Below are 21,345 nucleotides of genomic sequence, written 5' to 3' on the forward strand. Positions count from 1 at the left end.
AAACAGTATGTTGCTGCACAGTGATAATACTAAAACTGTCATACAATATAACAGCCTATGTGCATATTACTAAGAATAAAGCTATTGTAAAATAGTTTGGGCACTAAACAGCAGATTGTGAGGAGTTAAAAATGGACTTGAAGAATATAGCCAAATTAAAATGTATTGTGAAATTTGCTACTCGGCTAACTTCTAGTTAACTTTGACACATATTTTGCAAGTCAGTTTTCACCTCAACTCGGATTGGCCAGGGGAGGCGATAGGTAGTGCATCTGCTTCAACTCCCATGATGCCCTGCCACCCAGCACACTTCAATGAGTGTCACTTCAATGTAGAATTTGTTTGGGAAGGTCTGCATTGGTCTTAGCGAATAGAGTGACTCACAAATAATTCACAATGTGGCTACAGTGCTTAAAGCGCCATATCGTGTCATCACTGTACTATACACTGTAGTTGGATCCACTAAGGTTGGCATTTAAAGTTAATTTTTAAATTGAAGGCCCATGTAGCCGAACTGCATGCATAGCCGTCTTTGAGAATGTTTCCAAGTTGCCTATTATTACCTTGAATTTAAAATTGATTTTGAAAATCTCACTTTAATGAATAAACCTTATAGTCTTGACAAATACAGGCAGAATAATATGTAATATATATTGACCTCACACTGGAAGCCTGTTCTTTATGCCGGTGAGCTTAAGCTGAAGTTATAGGAAATGTTAGATGCATTCAATGTCCTGCTATGTCTTTAAGGAGGAAGCTGTGATATTTGAGTTAATTAAATTAACACAATATATGTATTTGCTGTTGTTACACAAGTACTAGCTAAATTCATGTTTTGGATTCAAGTATGCTCTTATCTTTTCTATAATAGATTACATTACCGTGAAAGGCGACCGCAATACATTACCCAATAGAAATAGGAAATCCTCCCGCACCTTCATAGTGCATTTTTGTAATGTAATGTACTCCAATACGTTATCTGTTTGCATAACTCAGTGCGGTACAAAAAGATATGATAATAAAGTATCTCATATTTTTCTACATTCCTTTACATGATGTAATGGTAACTATCTTATAGATCTCGCCTAAATGAATATGAATGGTTGCTTACTATATTCTGAAATCTTGATTTATCAACTATTCAAGATAGACAAAACCCAGAGTCTACATTTTTTGAAGTTTTTTTATTTTTGTTGCTACTCTATCCAGATGTGTACGAAATAATTATGTGTTTCCCTATACACTGGTATACTGTCCCAGGACTTTGATAGGTAATCTTTGGCATTAGTGCAGGTGTATATGATTTTTCATATACCCCTGGGGGGTTCATCAGAGTATAGTAATCTGAAATGTAGTGCAAAGTTCTAAAACAGGGCATTGTCAATGAAATATTTCTGCTGAATCTATTGGTTTCCTTAGTGATATTCTTAGTTTTAAAACCTGGCACCACTTTTTAGGATGCACTAGTTTTGATTACCCGACCTCCTATCCCCCCTGGTTTCCCCATGAAGTTCAGGACTGACAGATGAATACCGTCACTGCTCTGTTATAGAGATGGCATGTGGGATTCATTCACTAAATAGTAGATTGTGTTGGGTTGATGGTGATACCATAAATTAATACTGTGTTTTGATATTTGGTTGCTTGTTTACTACAATTCACTCCTTAATGCAAATATATATTGTATATGTCAAACTACAATTAAATACTCAAGTACCTTAACCACTATAGTGTTCAGTACTGCATATGGTTTCAACAGTGCCCCGGCATCCTATTGATTGTAAGGAATTAACGCCCATTGAGGAATTACCCAGACACTTGGTAGGAAAATACTTCTGATAAGTGCATATCTACATTATCTCTTGGACTTGATTTACCATTTTGGACTTTTAACTATATATTTGCTTATCTATTATATAATACATACTGTATATATCACTGTACATATCGCATATGTGGCGCTACCCCTAGCTCTTTCTTTTTTTCTGTGTTTTATTTCCATTAGTAGTAAAAGAGAGATCCATACTCTTGGGGTTAGCTTCCAGCCTCTTTTCACTCCCTCTAGTTAGATATGTACAGCGCTGATCGATCCCTCCCATTCCTATGACTTTTTACTTGGGGTTTAAAAGGCACCGCTCCCCAATTCCACTACTTCTGTCAGGGAACTGGAAAATCGTAGGCAGTAAGCCCTGTGCAACTGGGCTTAGCACAGAAAATCAACAGAACTTCATAAAATATTATATATATATAGTCAGAGAGAACTACAAACCAAAATCATGGAGCAATTTATTTTCAGTGTTTATAGTTTTGGTGCTCAAAAAAAACTTTATAGCAGTGGTCTGTCAATGGCAAATGATAGTTTATCGAACCTAAAATTCTAATTAAATGATCAATACAAATTTATTATTTAGATTAAGCCTTATTAATGCCTTATCAATAAATTGTGGGAATCTCTGAGAAACTGCAAAAAAAAATAAAAAAATACATAGTTTAATGTGATTGATTAAAGAAGAACTGACAGTCAACGCTGATGGCTATTTTTCCACTATACTAAAGTTTTATTTGCTTTTATCTCCTGTAAACACCTCTGTTTTAAATGATCCATTCTATTAATTCTCCGAAAAATTCATAAACCCTACCTTCTAAGATTTTTCTGGACTTAGATGCTGGCACAAGGTCTACAGTGATTAATGGCACAAGAATAAAGCATTGTCATGCTGACACGAAGGAACAATTACCAGGGACCTCAAATTAAATGTAAACAAAAATCTATGGCATTATGGGTCCACATGAAAGAAACACAGTCAAATAGACTTGTTAGACTTTGCAAATGCTTATCAGACATTTAAACCTTTGTTGACATGGGTTGAGCACACACACCTTAGGCCTCAAAAGGAGATATATATCAAGTCATAATAGGGGCTTAAAAGAAAATCTCATATCAAATAAAAGATAAAGGACATTATCCTAAAAAGCTAAAGGTTTCATATACCATAAAGTTTATTTTTAAATATGTTTTAAGTAAAAAAAAAAAAAAAAATCTTATAAATAAATGCCATTCGGCAAATGGGGCATATGGGGAATATGGGGAAAAGTAGGCGTGAGAATGTAGCCTGGAATGTATATGAAACTTTTACAATGTGACAAAACGGTAAGTAGATAATTAGTCTATGCATTAACCTTATCATTTATTAAAACCCAGCAGAGCAGACAGAGGTCAAATGGTCTTCCATGCCTGCGTGAATATTCACAGGAAAGTCGGCTATAAGACAAATTCTAGCTTTCATGTGCTGACTAAATAGTTTTTACAGACTTCGGATATGGGGAGACAGCATTTATATGTATAGACGTGCCTTTCCAGAATGATTTATATGGACAGAGTACAATTGCCTAAATGTGTTTTTTTGTCATGCTTATCGCCATCACTGTTGACGTTCGGCAATTAAATTAACACTGGATGCCTGGTTTCATGCTGTAATTGTGTTATTCCACACACAAGAATTTAGAACTAAAGGAATAATATAGTGCTAGAGTGGCTATTTGTTTCCCCAGCACCCTTCTCTGTGGAGTGAAAAGGTTATTTTACTTACCTTTTCTCCACCGTTGCCCCAGTCTCACCGTTGCCCTCGGCTGGTAACGCCTCCATGGCTGAGATAATCAATCTTTATGATCTCAGCTAAATTAATGCTTTCCCATATAAAAGCATTGTAGGCTATTGTGCATTTGCAACAAAAAGCTTCAAATAATTAATGCATCTCTATGAGTTTGGAGACACTGAACACCAGTGCAGCACTGGACTAGGAAGTATCTCTGAGTGACAGCCTCTAGAGGTGTTACTAGCCAGATATGTAAACACTGCATTTTCTCTGAAGGGACATTACGCTGTAGTGGTTCTGGTGACTATAGTGTCCCTGTAAAGTGTTACCCTTTGTTTATTTAATATATTGGAAGGTATGAATCAATAACATATATTGAGAAAAACAAAGCATGCAATGAAAAAAACGTATCACGAGTTAGATGTGCTATTGAATGCTTTATTTAATAATGTAATTTCCACAAAGTGATGGTTCTTCTTTAAACTGCCAGAGTACAGTCCATGTTATGAATGTATGTGGCTTTAACCCCTTAAGGACACATGACATGTGAGACATGTCATGATTCCCTTTTATTCCAGAAGTTTGGTCCTTAAGGGGTTAATACCATATACAGTAAAAAAAAAAAAAAAAAAAAAAAAAAAAAAGGAGGTTACCTGTGTAAAAACATCCATCCGTCTCTTACATTAAAAACTGTAGCCCGCACACACACATTCAGTGACGTCTACCTCAGGGCCCACCTCAGTGCCATCTTAACAGCATTATGGGCCCCTGGGTAAAGTAGTGCGGCCCTGCCTACACAACCACATGCAGGGAAAAAAATGTAAATCATCGATAAACTTGAGCTTATTTTTAATGATACATCCAACAAATGCAATACATTCATACAATACAAACACACAGAGTGCTAAATACACACACACGGGCTGCTGAATGCATACACACGGGCTACTGAATGCATACACGCGGGCTGTTAAATACACGTACAGACTGCAGAATACACGCACAGACTGCTGAACACGCACAGACTGCAGAACACAAACACAGACAGCAGTGAGGGGTGATGTGTGAGTGTATGTATGTGAGGGGTGCAGTGTGTATATGAGGGGTGCTGTGTGTGTGTGTGAGGGGGTGCTTAGGGATAGGGGATTTTTGTTTTTTGTTATTTAAAATAAATTTAAAAAAAAAACTTTATAACCCCCCCCCCACCCTTCTTCTTACCTTTGGTGAAGGGGGGAGGTGGGGGAATTGCCAGCCCTGGTGGTCTGGTGGTAAGTAATGCTCTTTAGCCTGCAGCTCATGTGGCTGCAAATACTTCTCCCGTGAGGTGAGTGCTGTGTCAGAGAAAAACGCGCGGCATCACTCCGATCAGCATGCTCGCGGGAGGAACTTCCTCCCAGGTTCCTCCCGCCCTGTCACTAAAGAAATACCTTTAGATCCAAAGCAACTAAGCAGGGCCGACTCTCTGTGAGTCGGCAGAGGAGATCAAAGGATTTCCCCTGTCAACTCGGTAAATGTGCAACACTGTGGGGCACCCGGGCAAGTGCCCAGTGTGCCCATGTGGAAAGACGGCCCTGGCCCATCTCACTTTCCACTTGTAGTGGTGCTTGCTCTTACACTGTACATTGATCCTTCACAGCTCTTGTACTTTGAACAGGCTAAAGGTTGCAAAGACTTTCTGCTAGTGGCAGAGAGATGTTTGGTTAAAACGTTGAATATTTTGTTCAAAGTAGAACAGACATCACAAGGCTGTCAAATTACACGATTGCTTAAATTAGTTTTGATTTATAAAATTAACACTAAGCGTACATCGGGTTGGTTGGTTAGTATGTATGGGATTAGTCAACCTTATTTTCTATAATGTGGTCTGTTTTTATTATATCCTCCGATTTTGATAAGCTTAGGACTACGGAGCAACAAGTTCACAGGATTTGTACGTTAAATTGGGTAATGACCACAGTGCTAGCAAGCTACTTCTGCTTTCCCGCGTTTTCTGTAAAAACAGTTTTACGTGCTTATGCTTATTCTTCCACATTAGCAATATAATTTATGTCCAAATTTGAATGTCACTGATTGGCTGAGGGTGTCAGCTGATGAAAGCAACAAGTGTTTTGTCACTTTTACAAAAACGCTACTGAAGGTCTTTCTGGGCAGAATAGCACATTGAAGGTAAGATTAAAAAAGAAAAGGTTCAGGACAACATCATTAGACCATGATGCTCTTATCGAGCACAAAGGTGCTGTACAAAAACATATGCACTAGGGCCCATTTTCCACAGTATAGCTTAGAATAAAAAATTAAAAAAAAAAAAAAAGCCATAGGAAACTTTTAGTTAACAACTGATCTATGGGAAAATCTCACTAGTGACATGTAACAAACCTTCCATTTGTTCTGTAAGTCTGTTGAAAAGTGCAGTTGTGGGTGTTGATGCCATTCTTTTGTGAGATTTCACACATGATTACACTAAGCAGAGGCAGCCAAAGTATAAAGTTTAGTACTAAAATGCTATTAGTTACTTGTTGCAATATAATATGTGTTACTGGTTTGTGTACTAGACTGCTCCACCACTCACAGGAACAAAGGGGAATAATTATAAATAAAACTATACTGTGAAAACAGGCAACGTACTTCACCTCCAATCATCCTCTTGGTAATGGTGTAACAATTTCCCTTTCTCAAACATGGACTGGGGACCTTTGAAGCCACACTTAGGAAGCTTGTTATCAGTAGAGTGGGGGGTAGGGTTTCCTCTAAGAGTCTGAGCATCCCTATTGGAGCACAATAATACTCGAATTGGGCAAAGAAAAAGCCTGCCCTTTGTGTGTGGTCCCACTTGTGTCACAAGGCCAGTAAAAAGCAGTAACTCTAAGGAATACTAGAGCTTATTGGTAGGTGTTCCACTTGTGCCTCAAGCGATCATAGTTCCTACTGATAAAATAGTTAAATAGTTAACTAAAAAGCCATTGCTTGAGATCAATCAATCATGAGTGTCCCATAGGGATATCCTACTTCAAACAAGTAAAAAATGTTGTTAATTGCTCTGCATTCTCTTATGAGAAGCTAAGAGATAATAGTAAATCTGTACTAGGCAATTTTTGCATGTGAACTTCCAAGCAATTAGAGCACTAGAACCCAAAGCTGGCTCAACCAATAAAGAGAACTGAGTGGCCACCTACAAGATAGGAATTTGGTCTGCAATTGCTATTAATGTGTAAATGACAGTGATGTGCTCAGAGGAGTTACACAGCTATGTTGGGGGTGGACATTTGCTTACTTGCTATCTGATGAGTGGATTGCCTACAAGCCCCAGGCTGTCCCTGCAGTAGCACATTTTTACAAATAACTGGGAAGTGACACACACCACATACTCATTGGAAAGCAATTCACAAAACAAACACATTTTGTAATTGAACCTGTGATATGCTGAATGAATCAATATCGTTCAACCACTGCTAAAAACACAACACGAATGACTGACTACGTGCAGCTTCAGACTGCAGGAAAGGAAACAAAGTATTCTTGTAATTTTTTTTAACAGCATGGCTGCATTTTTTGCTAATATTAACATCACATAAAAAAATGTTTGTTATTACTAAACAAATAAATCAGACTAAATCCCAGGGACGAGAAATAAAAAAAGTGGCTATAAATACAATCAGTATGACTACATGCTGGAAAACTTGGTGTAATGATTGTCAGTCCCGAGACATTTATCTGCCAGGGTAATGGGAGTTGAAGTCCAGGAATAGCTAAAAGTCTGCAGTCTTCCCAATCCTGGTGTAAACACGCATTAAATTTGCTTGTCCTGTTCAAGCTTCATGGGAATGTGAAGAAACTCTTTCTCCCACATGTAATTACCTACCATATATGTATTTAAAAGAGTTACTTCAAGAGGCATAACCACTACAGCCTGCTGTAGTGGTTATGATTCCAGAAGAGCTATGGCCTGGTTCCCCACTAATGGGGTAAACATTTTGTAATGTTTTCCCCCATAATCTGGTGTTCTTAGTCTCCTCTTCTGCCAGATCCTGAATCTGATGAAAGAAATTAAATATCCAGGCACACCTAAGGTTTCTTCTAAAAGGCAGTCTTTACATTTGAAACAAGAAAGTGGAGACAACGTTTCAGCTCCTCTCTGAGCCTTTATCAAGTTGCTCCTGAAGTTGATGCATTTGCCAGTCATTGCCTGTGACTGTCATCTAGCTGCACTAAGAGAATTAATGCACTAAAGTGGTTATGATGCTTGGAGTAACCCCTTAAGTAGGGCTTAAAAATCGAAACCCTAAAAGTACAGAATGTGCCAGATTCACTGATATCTTAGATACCCTGGATAGGAACCACATATATGAGCAGATTGCACTTTTCACACTAAAACAACAAACACATTTTGAACAGGCGACAATTCCTCTCCACCTAGGTATGGAACGTAAGACTTGCTTGATGCGTCCCTTGCAGACTCTTCAGGGTATCCATATATGGTATGACTTCTATACATCTATCCCAAACTGGGTCAGTTTTTCCCTCAGGGGCAGATCCTCAGAAAGGTCAGGAAGTGGCAGTAAACTGTGAGAATGATGAAGACTATAGGGGAGGTGGTTATTGTCATTGTGATGATGTTGCCTGATTGTTACATTTGATGGCGTTATGTTCATGTCAATTTCAATGGTACCATGATATCCCCTTTTTATATTTTGTACCCTGGGTATTTGAAATGTTCAATTAACTGCAATTTGTCAATTTGAAAAAAATGTCAAACCCTATGCTGCCAGCTAGGCCTTAAAAGTTACACGTTACTGCAAGTTTGGAGGATCCACGGCACACTCGCCAGGGGTAAATTTCCACTTGCCATGGCTAATTTCTTTCACCAGTGGCTAGTAAAAAGTGTCAATTTTGACTTCACGCGGTGGTGAACAATTCTCTAAATAACAGATACTGATCTATTATTGAAAATATGCATCCATCCAAAAACAAAACTAAATTTGTTCATGTTAATATTGAACATATTTATCCAATAAACTATGAACTTTGGTGAAGTGAAAACTAAACCAAAAACTCGGTTTGTGAGTTTTACAATTTGATTGCCTATTCATTCTTATTTACAATTTAGCTAATTAAGTTCACACAGCTCCCATTGCTGGGGTTAGTGCGAGTGTGTAATACAGTCTTGTCCCACTCAATATTAATTCAGTGGGCCTCGGCCATGATTACCAATTCACTTTGTGATGTATAACTCAGTATCTTTTGAATGCAGAACTATAGCTTTTATTACTGTAAGTCTATTAAGACCCTGAAAATTTGTGCAAATTATAGATTTATTTCTGTTAACTGTGACTAACATCAATTAGTAAACATGGAGTAAAAATGCAGCAAATGAATTTAAAAGTAATAATGCCTGGAGTATGAACACAAGGACGCATGCGACACATGCAGCATAAACATTTGCTAAGGGACTTGTTTAAAAAAAAAAAAAATTATTTTGAAAAAAGTCAGTCTAAATAACAGTGTTCACGTGCACTAAAATTGAATACGGTCATATTTCAGCCTGCTTTTGACTATACATCACCCTTGCCCTGCAGACATAACACGTATAAGGATCAAATCGTGCCACGGAAAACACTCTTATCAATCAGTTAGCATCATAATGACAACTTGCCTCTTGCATATCTTTTTAGTTTTATCAAAACGTGTTGCTTGTCTTTTGGTGATTATTAAGAGTTTGATGCTATCTGATTTCCAAACCTCTCTAACTTTTAGAATCAAGGAGACAAATTGACAATTCTTTACATTCTTCTCTATAGAGGCCTTGTCACAGCTTGTGCAACCCTAGGAATGCTTACTCAGGAATCTGGCTCATAATTGCACATTAACAAAAAGAAAGACCACATCAAAAGAAATGGGGGTTCTCAAGTGAGCATATCTGTGTGTGTGGGTTCGATGACTTCCGAAACCCTTTACTTTCATCCTCTTAACACACAATACAGTAGTGGCCAACAATCAGTGACAACATATTACACAGCAAAGGGCTCAACCGAGGATCTCACCTTTAGACGGGTTGAAGTCTTGGGAATTGAGTAAGATGACGTATGCACTTTCATGTGTGTTTGTTTTCATTAGATGGGTGTGCAGTGCAGTTGGCAGGATGATGACATCCTTATTCACATCTGATCATAGATAGCTAGGACTAATTTTAATACTTATCAAGACTACACCACGTGTTTTCAAAAAGCAATACACCATCGTGAATGCAGATTTCTTTAGATTTGCAAGGATTTAACCCCCCCCAAAAAATCGCAAAAATTTTAGAATGCACGTGATAGGATTATATTATGGACTGTAGTGTTTATTGTCTTTTTAACCAACTACCGGTAATATGCATATTTTAAAAGTTTCGACTTTTTAAGGGATCAGGAAAGAAACATGCAATGTTTGGCATCACAGTTTAAAGATATAGCCCATGTCTAATCAGTAGCACTGTGTTCAGTCCACACAGTCCTAGAACTGATTTAAAACTTTATTGGTGTGAAAAAAAATATATATATCAGCAGCTGTGGATACTTATAGAAACGGCAAAAAACTCTTCTTTCCCTGCGTGTGCATAATTAGATAATTATGGAGGAATTCACAAACTCGCCACGCTAAATCTATGTTGATTCTTGCTAACGTAAAGATTTTGACTGTGCCAAATACTTTCCATTAATTTATCAACAACTAATAACAGGTTCATCATAACTTTTTAGTCTGATTACATTTTGAGTGATGCTGTTTCTTTTGGTTATTAGAGCACAATGTTTATTTTCATACTTTCGTTATAAAATTAAACCTGTCTATATGCATTTTAATTTTTAATGCACTCGGCTTTCAAATTGTTAAAGTATGGATACATAACTTAATGGTTATCTCTTCTTCTATGTAAACTAAGGCAGATTAAGAAATGTTAATTTGTTTCCTCCACTTGTGTCCAGCAAATGCTTATGTGTAGCCTATTTGTTGGCTTTGTCAAGTCATCAATCAAGTTACACAACAGGGAAAGCCAAATAACATTCCAGTTTTAGAATCAGAAAGAAGATTTCACAAGTAACACATCATATCTACAAACATAACAATAAACTGAAAACAGGAGAGATCTAAAAAGAAATTCAGAATGTGTAAAATTTGGAGAAGAATTGCTCAGCACAAAATTTTTTCACTTTGTAAACTTTAACAAACTTTATACATGTGTATATGATATAAAGATGGTACCTATCAAGAATACTAGTGTTCTATAGTTAAATCAATTCTTGTCTTCCTCCCCCCACCATCCGCAAAATCAAATAAAGAATTTCATGGAATACTCTGGGGTATAGAGTCGGGTTGTAAAAATGTAGCAATCGCCAAGGGACCCAACTGTTACACTTTATATATAATTTCCTTGTGCGTTTTTTCAAGCTATTTATTAAGTCATAATTAATATACCAAATAGATCGTATGTACCCATGTATCATTATAGCAACTGATACTCAAATCAGTGACCTCTAGTCAATCCATCAGATAAATATTTAATACCTAAAGAATAAAGTGTACAAATATGGCTAGAGATATATAAATATGAAATTATAGGGACATTTTTACATCTGCATTATTTGGCAGAGTATTAGTATTTTTTTTATTGGAATAGAAAAAGGGAACTTATAGAAATAGCCAACATATAGAAATTTATACCTGAGATATTACAACTTAAGTCATACACAGCTTCTCTACTGCCACCACACTCAAAACATTCACGTGTCGTCATCAACACAAACATTTATGATACAAATGGGAGTGTTTAAATTGTAACTCGGTGTTACAGAGAGAGTTATATTACCCATAAATGTCAACTGTCCTGGAATAAGCAAAACCACATTTTTCTCAATAAGATAACCCTCTTGTGTACTTATTTCAACTCCCATTTTACTACTAAGTGGTTTGTGGGCCGGCAGTAAGATGTTAGAAAACTTTGGAGAACAATCTTAATAAAATTGATAGAGGGTATGTAGAAATAAGTAAGAATAATAATAATAATATTATAATAATAATTTAATGCCACAAACCACTCATGCTTATTTGAAATACTCATTTTAATCTATACATTGTGCTATGCTTTTTAAAAATACTGTATATACTCGAGTATAAGCCAATTTTTTCGGCACATTTTTTGTGCTGAAAAAGCCCCACTCGGCTTTTACTCGAGTCAAGGCTTATACTCGAGTCAAGGTCAACTTACATTGCCATAATACAGACCAGGACCGCCGGGCTCATTACAAGCTCGGCGGTCCTGTTGGGGTCCCCAGTTCAGCTCACAGTGTAAGTCTCGCAAGACCCGCGTCTAGCAGAGCGTTGCCACGACGCTCCGCGCGGCACGCAGACCGCGAGACTTACACTGTGAGCTGAATTGGGAAGCTGAACGGAGCTGACCGGAGCTGCTACAAAGGTAAGTAACAGCTTGCTCCGACCCCCACGTGCAACCAGGCAACAAGCAGGTAGGAGGGACAAAAAATTCATAATAAATTATTAAAATAGTAAAAATATTCAAATAAAATAAAAAAATATGAAAATAACAATATTAAAATAAAATTTAAAAAATTTAATAATAAACATGCCCTCCCCCCAACCAGTTTACACACACTACACAAACACACACACACTCTGCATTATATACACATACTCTGCATTCACACACACACTGCATTCATTATATACACACACACTGCATTCATACAAACACACACTCTGCATTATATACACACTACACACTACACACACACACTGCATTCATTATATATACACAAACACTGCATTCATACAAACACACACTCTGCATTATATACACACAAACACACACTGCATTCATTATATACACACACTGCATTCATTATATATGCACACTACACACACACACACACACACACTGCATTCATTATATACACACACTAAATAAATATTCAATTAATGTAATTTTATTGGGATCTAATTTTATTTAGACATTTACCAGTAGCTGCTGCATTTCCCACCCTAGGCTTATACTTGAGTCAATAAGTTTTCCCAGTTTTTTGTGGTAAAATTAGGGGCCTCGGCTTATATTCGGGTCGACTTATACTCGAGTATATACTGTAGGTCAATTTCCCACTTCTCAGTCAAATCTTCAACATAGACTCTATGCCAGCGATTTGACTAACAAGGGAGAGCAGAAACAAATCATTCACGGATGATTCTTCTACACATTTCAGCATAGAAACCACAGTACACGTGCTACGGTTGCTTTGGGTACTCCATAGCCGTCGCTGCTAGTGCTGGCTGGTGAGTATAGGAATGGCTTGACTGCGTCAATCTGCTCAGATGCTGGCAATAAAGCCAGCGTGTCAGCGCCACGGAGGAGGTTTACCCTACTTCAGGAACTGTCCCCAAGCAGGGCAATTAACAGCAGACTGCAGTAATAACAGAGGACGGACCGGAGGTGGGTGTTACGCTACTTCCACAAAGCTCTGAAGATGGTGGCGCTAGAACGGAGGTGAGGCAAGTATATCTTAAGTCATGTATCTTTGTAACATGTATTCATTGTATTTAAAGAGCAATTTAAGAAAAAATATTTTTCCATAAAAGGTCACTTTTAATTACTTCACCATGTTTTGTTTTGTGAGAATGTTTAACAAGCAAGCTGAACTATGGGAATCTGCATCCCTTGTTGAATTATGTTATGACCCTCTCAATAGATTGCCACTTAAATAGCATATTTATTTCAATTTCAGAGAATCATACAGTTTATAGTATGAACTGCATATTTTACATTTATTTAAAGAACAGAAAAATTGGGACAGTGCCAGGGAAGAAAAGGGTTCTTCTTTCACAACACAACAGGAAGCCCAACTGCTCATGAAGGACCATGTCTGGACATAGCAATTAAGAGGACAATCTAAAATATTAAATGGATGATCCAGACTGGAGTTGACCCCATTTCTTATATATCATTTCAGTAATAAAAATTCATTTTTGAACTTCCTGCATTTGCCATGTTTACTCTGATTTAAAACTTCTACAAAGGGCTTTTATCAGACCATGAAGTGGATGACAGTCAATCACAGCCTCCCCTTGTCCTCAGAGGGAACAGTAATGTTCCCATAATCCTCTGCTCGGAATGAGTTTGTGCAATATCTTGTTCTGTACTTGGTAGTAGTGTCATTCATGAAATTGCATATGTGAAACTGCAGTGCAGCATAACTGAAATGTGGCATTCCTTCTTTTGCAGGGGAGTGACAGTTCCTCATTCCCCGTGGAAGAGGTAAATGGTATTGCAGTGTTTCCTTGGGTAAAGCAGTGGAGTAAGTAAATAAAGTACTTACCTCCACTGCACATCTGTGTTCTGGGAGACTTTGCTTCCCCATGATGCCTATGTGCACCTGAGCTCATGCATGCTTGATCATCAAATGACAAATTCCATATGAGTGTGTGCACAGAGCTATCTCCATAAGTGCTGTACATGCACATGCGCCATTGTGTACTGCACTGCAGAGGTTAACTAATTTGTAAGCTTTGCCTGGTGTTGCTCCGAAAAGCGTGTAAACTAAAATAAGTGAAGCTATAAAGAATTTAAAACAAAAGGAACAAAACCGAAATCATACATTTCTATCGTAGAACTCCTAGCTTGCACCTACACATTAGGAATTGTGGGATGTGGCTCATTTAATTTGAGGACTAGGCAGTTGGAGATACACACACCAATAGTCACATCCACTCTGGAAATTATTTATTTTCCTTCCTTTGATGCATCTCATACTGTGAGACAGGAATCATCCCTTGCTGTTAATGCTAGAGCTGGCTGTCTCTGCATGTTACTTAATGCAGGGACAGCTTCGGGAACTATCCTGCTTTCTGTCATGTCATCCTGGCTCACTATGCTGTGATATTATATCACATCCTCCCATCTTTGTGTGTAATAATGAGGTAGACAAGGGAATTACAGAGGCTGTCTCTGCCAGTGTAGCATGCATGCAGACACAACATGCTTTTTTTGTAGTTCATGTGGGGCAGTCAGGTTAGATCTTCAGATCTCCGCTGAATGGCAAAGAAACAAATTATCAGCACCGGGTCCTATTTCATTGTTGTCAAGGAGATGTGTTTTGGCTGAGCCCGGTCACATAGCTACTTTTACCGTTGTGGTAAGCATTGCTTCCCTTTGTGATATTTTTCACAGGAGAACTTATAGCTCCAGAGAGACAGGTGATCCTTGCATTCTAAGCTATGAAATGAGCATAAGTGGTTATGGTGCATGGAGTAAGGCATTCTCGTGTACCTCCTGCACTTTGAAGTACCCATCCAACATAATTTTTTTTTCATGACATGTTGTGTGAACCACACTAGAGGAGAAGTGTAATACTGTCCGATAGAAGAGAAAGTTCAGAGAGCGCAATAAACCATCTGCACTTTCTCCAACACCAGTCATCATTACATTTCTCCTCCACCGGGACTTCACAGTGAGTGACCTCAAGAACATGAGCACAGAGCCACTACGCTATTTCAAAAAAGACAGACTGGTAATAAAATTATCAGAAAATGGATGAGCTTTGCGATACCTACTTGTACGCATCACTGCGCCATCCACTACCTCAACAATCATATCACAAGTCCTGCACATATTTTTGCCCCAGGCTCTGCAAGTATTAGGGATCCTGTTTGCAGGGACTCTTTAGATTACAAAAAGTGCATAAAACACATTTCTTTATAAACCCATGAAAAACAAAACAATATTCAACTTGAATTTTTGCTGTTTAAAATGATCAAGGTGAGAATGAAAAAAAAGAAATTCAAGCATTCTAAAAGCAAGAGTAAGCATGTTTTAAACAAGCAGATGGAAAAGATGATGTAAGTATTTAAGTCTGATTTATTTCTGTTTTAGACAGCCAGCTTAGTAATATTGCTCAAGACAGTTAGACAGTAGCTGAAAAAGCTAATGGATATTGGCATACAGAATAGAGTGGATTTTTATAGATTCCAATGTCATTGTTAATATTTATTCATGAAACAATGTTTTATGCAGTAGACAAGTAAAAAAAAAAAAAGTTGAGTTTAAGCCATAAACCCATAAATTGTACATATTAAAATACTGAAGTTTATTCAATAAATACAGAGAAAGTAATAGCTGTGATCTCAGGTCACATTTTAAACCCGCAAATTTGTATTTTTTTTTACAGTACAGCTGACATATCCAAGTTGTTGTCATAGATCATATAGATTAACCTAGATTGCTAGAACTCTATGGAATGTACGCTTTACAAAACAAAATGTAGGTATGGACAATATATTAATGTACTTAATAGGCATACTAGTCAAAATAAAGATCCAGACGATATACCAGATTTATTTAAATACGGGACATATGTGACATCAAAAGACACATTTCACTATTGAAGCTTGCATGTTTTTTTTTTTTTTAAGACAAACAATAAACATGATGGTTTTTAGTTCAATATAAAGTGATTTCACCTTTGACTTGGTAAAATTTAGGTCAGAATCTGAAAATCCATTATGTTAGACAGTTCTTCCAATTTTGACATTTAAACTCAATTCTGAAACACTAGATTTTGAACTCATTGCTAAGTGGATTAACCCAATTTTTCCCCCTTTTGCTCAGCTCGCTAGCTGGACATCTAAAAATGAGCACTTCAGTCACATAATCTGAATAAAGGTTGAACTTGTGACCATGTTGAACTTCTGTGTGTATATATATATATATATATATATATACACACACACACACACACAGAGAAATAGCTCAAGCTCCAGCAAAACAGGTGAAGATCTGGCTGTAACAGTGAAGCTCAGCATGGGAACATCACATGAGAATCTCCCCCCCCCCCCCCCCCCCCACCCCCACTTTTCTTTTCTGTGTCTTAAACCATCACCTCCTCTAATCCCCAAATAACTCACTGAAGTTTCAATGCCTATAGCTCCCAATTGATTCAGGATCCGAGGATCTTGAAGAAGAAGTGAAATGAAAACGCAGCTAATGAGCTGGGAGCTGAAGTTCTCTAGAGAAAAAAAAATGAGACACCATCACATTCTTTCTTACCTTTGTTTTGAGAAGAAACCAGAACAATGTATGAAGTATAAAGTAGCAGGACCCCAATACACCTGCAGTAAAAGAAGGACAATTTAAGCAACATACACAGAATTAAAGCACTGTTAATGTAACACAGAGAACAGAGTTAAGACAAAACTGGACAACATGAACACTTGCATATTGGGAGGCAGAGGAGAAAAGGCAAAAACAATACAGTGTTGTTAAAACAGCAATGCAGACAGGAGACTAAGGACGCAGACAGGGTACTGATGGAGGAGTACACAGAGATAGCATTGACGCAGTTGTGGTATGTACATAAGAATGTGAAAAAAGCTCAATCTTAGAGGATCAATGTCTTATAAGTAAATTATGCCAATGAATGCAGTGGTGATGGTGGTAGGGGTTAATAGAGCTATTCAGGGTCAAAGTTCAAAATGTGTAGCCATGAGCAGTAACATTCCATTGTTTCCATGGTGATAGCGCCACTTGTAGAACTTTGCCCAACATTTGTTCATCATACATAATCACATAACGTTCAATGTAACACAGAGAGTATGGTCCTTTTTAAAAAAGGATCCAAAAAAGTAAACTGGATTGAATGAAATATGACATTAATAAACTTTACAAAAACTCATGCTGATAACATGTAATACTGACAGCACATGGGAAGAATCGTTTAACTCCTCTTTAAAACTATTTAGTGGTTTCATTTTGCCAGATTTAAAGTATTTTCCTTGTCTTACCTGAGAATCATCTTTAGTCTTGAAGCCGGGGGAGATTAGAGAAGTCAATGTGCCCCCAGACACACTATTTGCACTGCACACACTCACACCCGGCTGTGCACTGCTTTGTGATAAGAGTGGAGGGTGCAGGGCAAGCGACTGGCTGCCGGGTCCTAGCGCCTACCTCCCCCCGCCTCTCATCTGCATAAGGGAGTGGTAGTTATTAACCTGTACTTTGCATCAGTCCTGGGCTATTCATTTTATCCTATTAATCCTTAAATATCGTCTGAGGCTATTGTTACCCCTGACTATAATAACAAAGGATTAAACCTTAAGGATTTGTTGTTCTTTACACTCCTAACAGCTGGATTTACTACATATTAACCATTATATATATATATATATATATATATATATATATATATATATATATATATACACACACATATACATGTTTAATGATATATGGTTTATTATATTTCTATTGAATTATAAAGTCTATTTTTATTTCCAGGATATGATTTAATTGTATTTAGTTGGGTGCTCAATTGCCTTGCACTCAATTTGCTACAGAATGTAAGCTCTTTGACCAGTAGCGTCCTTGCCTCTTGTTTCTTGTGTTTGTTCACCTTCATTTGTTCATTTGTTCTTTTTAACTTGTTCTTTATGTGTGTGTGTGTGTGTGTGTATATATATATATATATACATGTATATAAAATCATATACTGAAGTGACATACAGTGTAAATATATATAAATAAAAATAAAAGTTACTCCTGCACTCACGCATTAGTGTCCCTTAATGACCGGGATGAATATATATATATATATATATATATATATATATATATATATATATATATATATTTATATATTCACATTGTATGTCACTTCAGAATAAGTTACCAAAGAATGAATTATATTAATAATTAAATACCCCCTGCCCGCTCCAGGAAAGAAAAGTTATCTAAAGTCTTTATTGTAGCTCTGTGTCTGGGAATTCATTGGTTGTACTCTGGTAACATTAGTAATTTGTAATAGTGTAATCTACAACTGAGCAGGGAGAAAGGAGGAGGGGGACAGGGAGGGGGTGAGGTGGCCAAGAAAAAAAGGAAAGAAAGAAAAGGGTGAGAGAGATGGGAGGAGGAAAAGGAAAGATATGGTTCACTGCACCCTTCAACAGTCACATCTAATGCAACCATATCCAAAAGCAACATCAGAAATGCTCCAGTAAAGAGCAGGTCAGGAATTTATTGGATAACAATAGAACTTTTAATAATGGAGGACTCTTAATGGCACAGTAATGAACCCATTTTAGAAGACCTGCACAAAGCAGGTAAAAACAACCCCTTATTTGTCGCAGCCAAAAAGCCTTTTCGGTGAAAACATCAATCTAAAAAAAGCTACTTTTTAAGAAAGTTTATTTTAAAATAAGGCCTTGGTAACATCAATTATACGTTTCATGATTCTTCATGTTGGCATGTACGGTAAACGCCTGGTTATCATCCATCTTTCTGTGACTTTGGCCACAAGACACCTCCACAACCCATTCTCCTAAAGCATGGCCATAACTATTACTTTTTTATATATAGTTCATGAATTTAGAAGTATTTGGCACTGCGTGAAGGTAACCCATTAATGCAAAAACAGAAAATAGTAATAATTAGAAGCCTTCTGTAGCAGTTATGGTGCTAGCAGGGGTATAATACCATCCCCCCAGTACTCTGTCACCCTTTTTGTGCAGGTTGATACTAACCAAGGGTCTCCAAGGCCCGTCACTAAACTTCCACTTACTTCACTGCCATCCAGATATGGATGAAATAGACATTGCTAATATGGACGTGTGAGGGTCTGCAAGTGAGGGTCTGGGACATGGGTGCTTTGCGGACTCCTGGTTTGTGTCATACCTCTTATAAACAGCGTGACACAGAACCAGGGGATGGCACAAGTAGCCTGCTAGCAACATGAATATTGGATTTTAAGGTTATTTTATTTATGGTGCTTAAATAAGGCAGCTTTTGGACACCGAGTGGGACTTTACCAAAGAGTCTTCACAGGGGTTCACCACTCAACACTGAAACAATGTCTGTTTTCCGCTGGTGAAAAAATGGTTCATTTACTTGTAGAGTCAAGGAGAAGAAGGTTTTTCTTTTAAATATGTACTTAGGAATTTTGGAAAAATGCAATAGTGGGTGTTATACAGTTTAATGTTATATTATTGTTATTTGTAAAATGCTGACATTTTCCACAGTGTGTACAAAGAATTTCATGAGATATACACTAACTTCCACCATACAAGCTTGACTTACTGAAACAAGAGGTAGTGAAGCCTTGAGCACACGAAAATATAATCTAAACATATGAACATTACTTAAAATGTGTACCTACTTACTGTAAGAAAGTATGCCAGCTCTATATAAATATAAAATACAAATTATTACCTGGAGTAAAAATACTTTTTTTTTTCGCAGCAATGTCATGATTCCATGTGTAATTGACTCAGGTACTTGTGATTAACATTTACTTATTTAACAGTTGCCCACGGCTTGCCTCATTGCTTGATTAACTCACTCTGGCTTGCCTTGCTATGTGTGACTTCATGACTTGCAGCCTCAGTCCCTGGGGGCCAATGTAACCTGTTCACTTACTCCGTTTATCATTGGCTTCAGGCCTCAGTTCGTGTTTCTGATTACTTACTAAATTTGCCCTTTTCCTCCATTGCTGGTTCCTGAATCTGTCTTTATTTCTTGACTACTCTTGTGGACCCCTACCTTATGCCTCATAATTGGCCTACGTTACGTGCCTACTCTCTCGAATTGGCATTGGCATGATTTCACGTGACGAGGAGAACTAGCCAGTGTTGCCGGAGTGTTGGCACTGGAAAAAAGGTAAGAGTGGGGGCTGTATTTGATAGGGGGCAGGGGCAAAGAGAAGTCTGACACAGAGTATCGCCTCAATATGACAACATAGAAACCCCATACATTATATATACCCAGGTTGTAGTGTCCAAGCACCCAATATGGGAAATTAGCTCCCTGATCCTTTATTCGGAGAAAGTTCTGGCCAACTGCGGCCAGTGGTCAAGCCGAAAATAGTTCCAAGCGGTTGGTCAGGAAGTGGCGCATCTGTGCTGGTTCTGTTCAGCGTGTTAATAACCAATTTCTTAACTCAACTTCCACATCCCGAGACAGGTCTTGCTGTTTCACCCAAACCATGTTCCAAAGATTAGCCAGACCGGAGGTATCAAGTCTGAGGAATCTTCGAGTGAAGTTTTGACTGGGTGTATACCACCTCTCGATCCGGTGCAGGGTTTCATGCGATCATGGCAAAGTGCCAGTGTTTAAAAAGAAGTTTCTGTGGGCTGGAACGGCGGGAGCTCTTCTTGGCTCTTCGGTAACTATTATTGAGAATGTCTACACCTCCCCTCCAAAGAACACTCTTGTAAGTGCTTGGTTAAAGGGTGAAAACAGAATATAAACCTGACCGGGTGGAGTCTAATAGTGTCTGGACTTCCACAAAAACAGGGCTAGGTACCGCTGGAGGGGAGAGTTGTCTTTTTTAAAACAAATACTGTGTTTGTGGAGGGAGGGATGGGGAAGAGATCTTTCCCTTGCCCAGAATTGACATAGGTAGCCCGGAACAGAGCTCCTGTTGGTATTTTCTTGTACTGGGGGTGCAACTATCCAGCAGGACACAACAATATCTCTGTATGTGCAGTGTTTCAAGCCAAAACACTGCACATACATACTTCTACCACCATGAACATCTCAAATCACTGTAGTTTTCATGGTTGTTGGAGTAATCCTTTAAATTATTTTATTTAACTAACTTATGCATTATGTAGTACATGTATATACATGTATTTGCTTAAAAGAACACCGACAGCTCATGCTCAGCTCATATTATATCATTCCATCCCCTCAGAAGGGCATACTACTCTCAAACTCAGCTGCTCGCCC

At 37.8% G+C, this 21,345-nt stretch overlaps 1 protein-coding gene across 1 annotated transcript in view; it reads right to left on the reverse strand.

Annotated features, from left to right (window-relative positions):
• Positions 1–17,517, reverse strand: part of COL18A1 (collagen type XVIII alpha 1 chain) — a 161,555-nt gene extending 144,038 nt beyond the window's left edge. The window contains exons 1-2 of the mRNA XM_063430060.1: positions 17,409–17,517; positions 16,675–16,736 (exon numbers count right to left, since the gene is read on the reverse strand). Of these exons, the coding sequence (XP_063286130.1) occupies positions 16,675–16,736; positions 17,409–17,419 (73 nt within the window). The 5' untranslated portion in view covers positions 17,420–17,517. The remainder of the gene's footprint in view (positions 1–16,674; positions 16,737–17,408) is intronic.
• Positions 17,518–21,345: the final 3,828 nt, after the last annotated feature.

The sequence above is a fragment of the Pelobates fuscus genome, chromosome 8 (genome assembly GCF_036172605.1).
Source record: "Pelobates fuscus isolate aPelFus1 chromosome 8, aPelFus1.pri, whole genome shotgun sequence".
In the NCBI taxonomy this organism is placed as follows: Eukaryota; Metazoa; Chordata; class Amphibia; order Anura; family Pelobatidae; genus Pelobates; species Pelobates fuscus.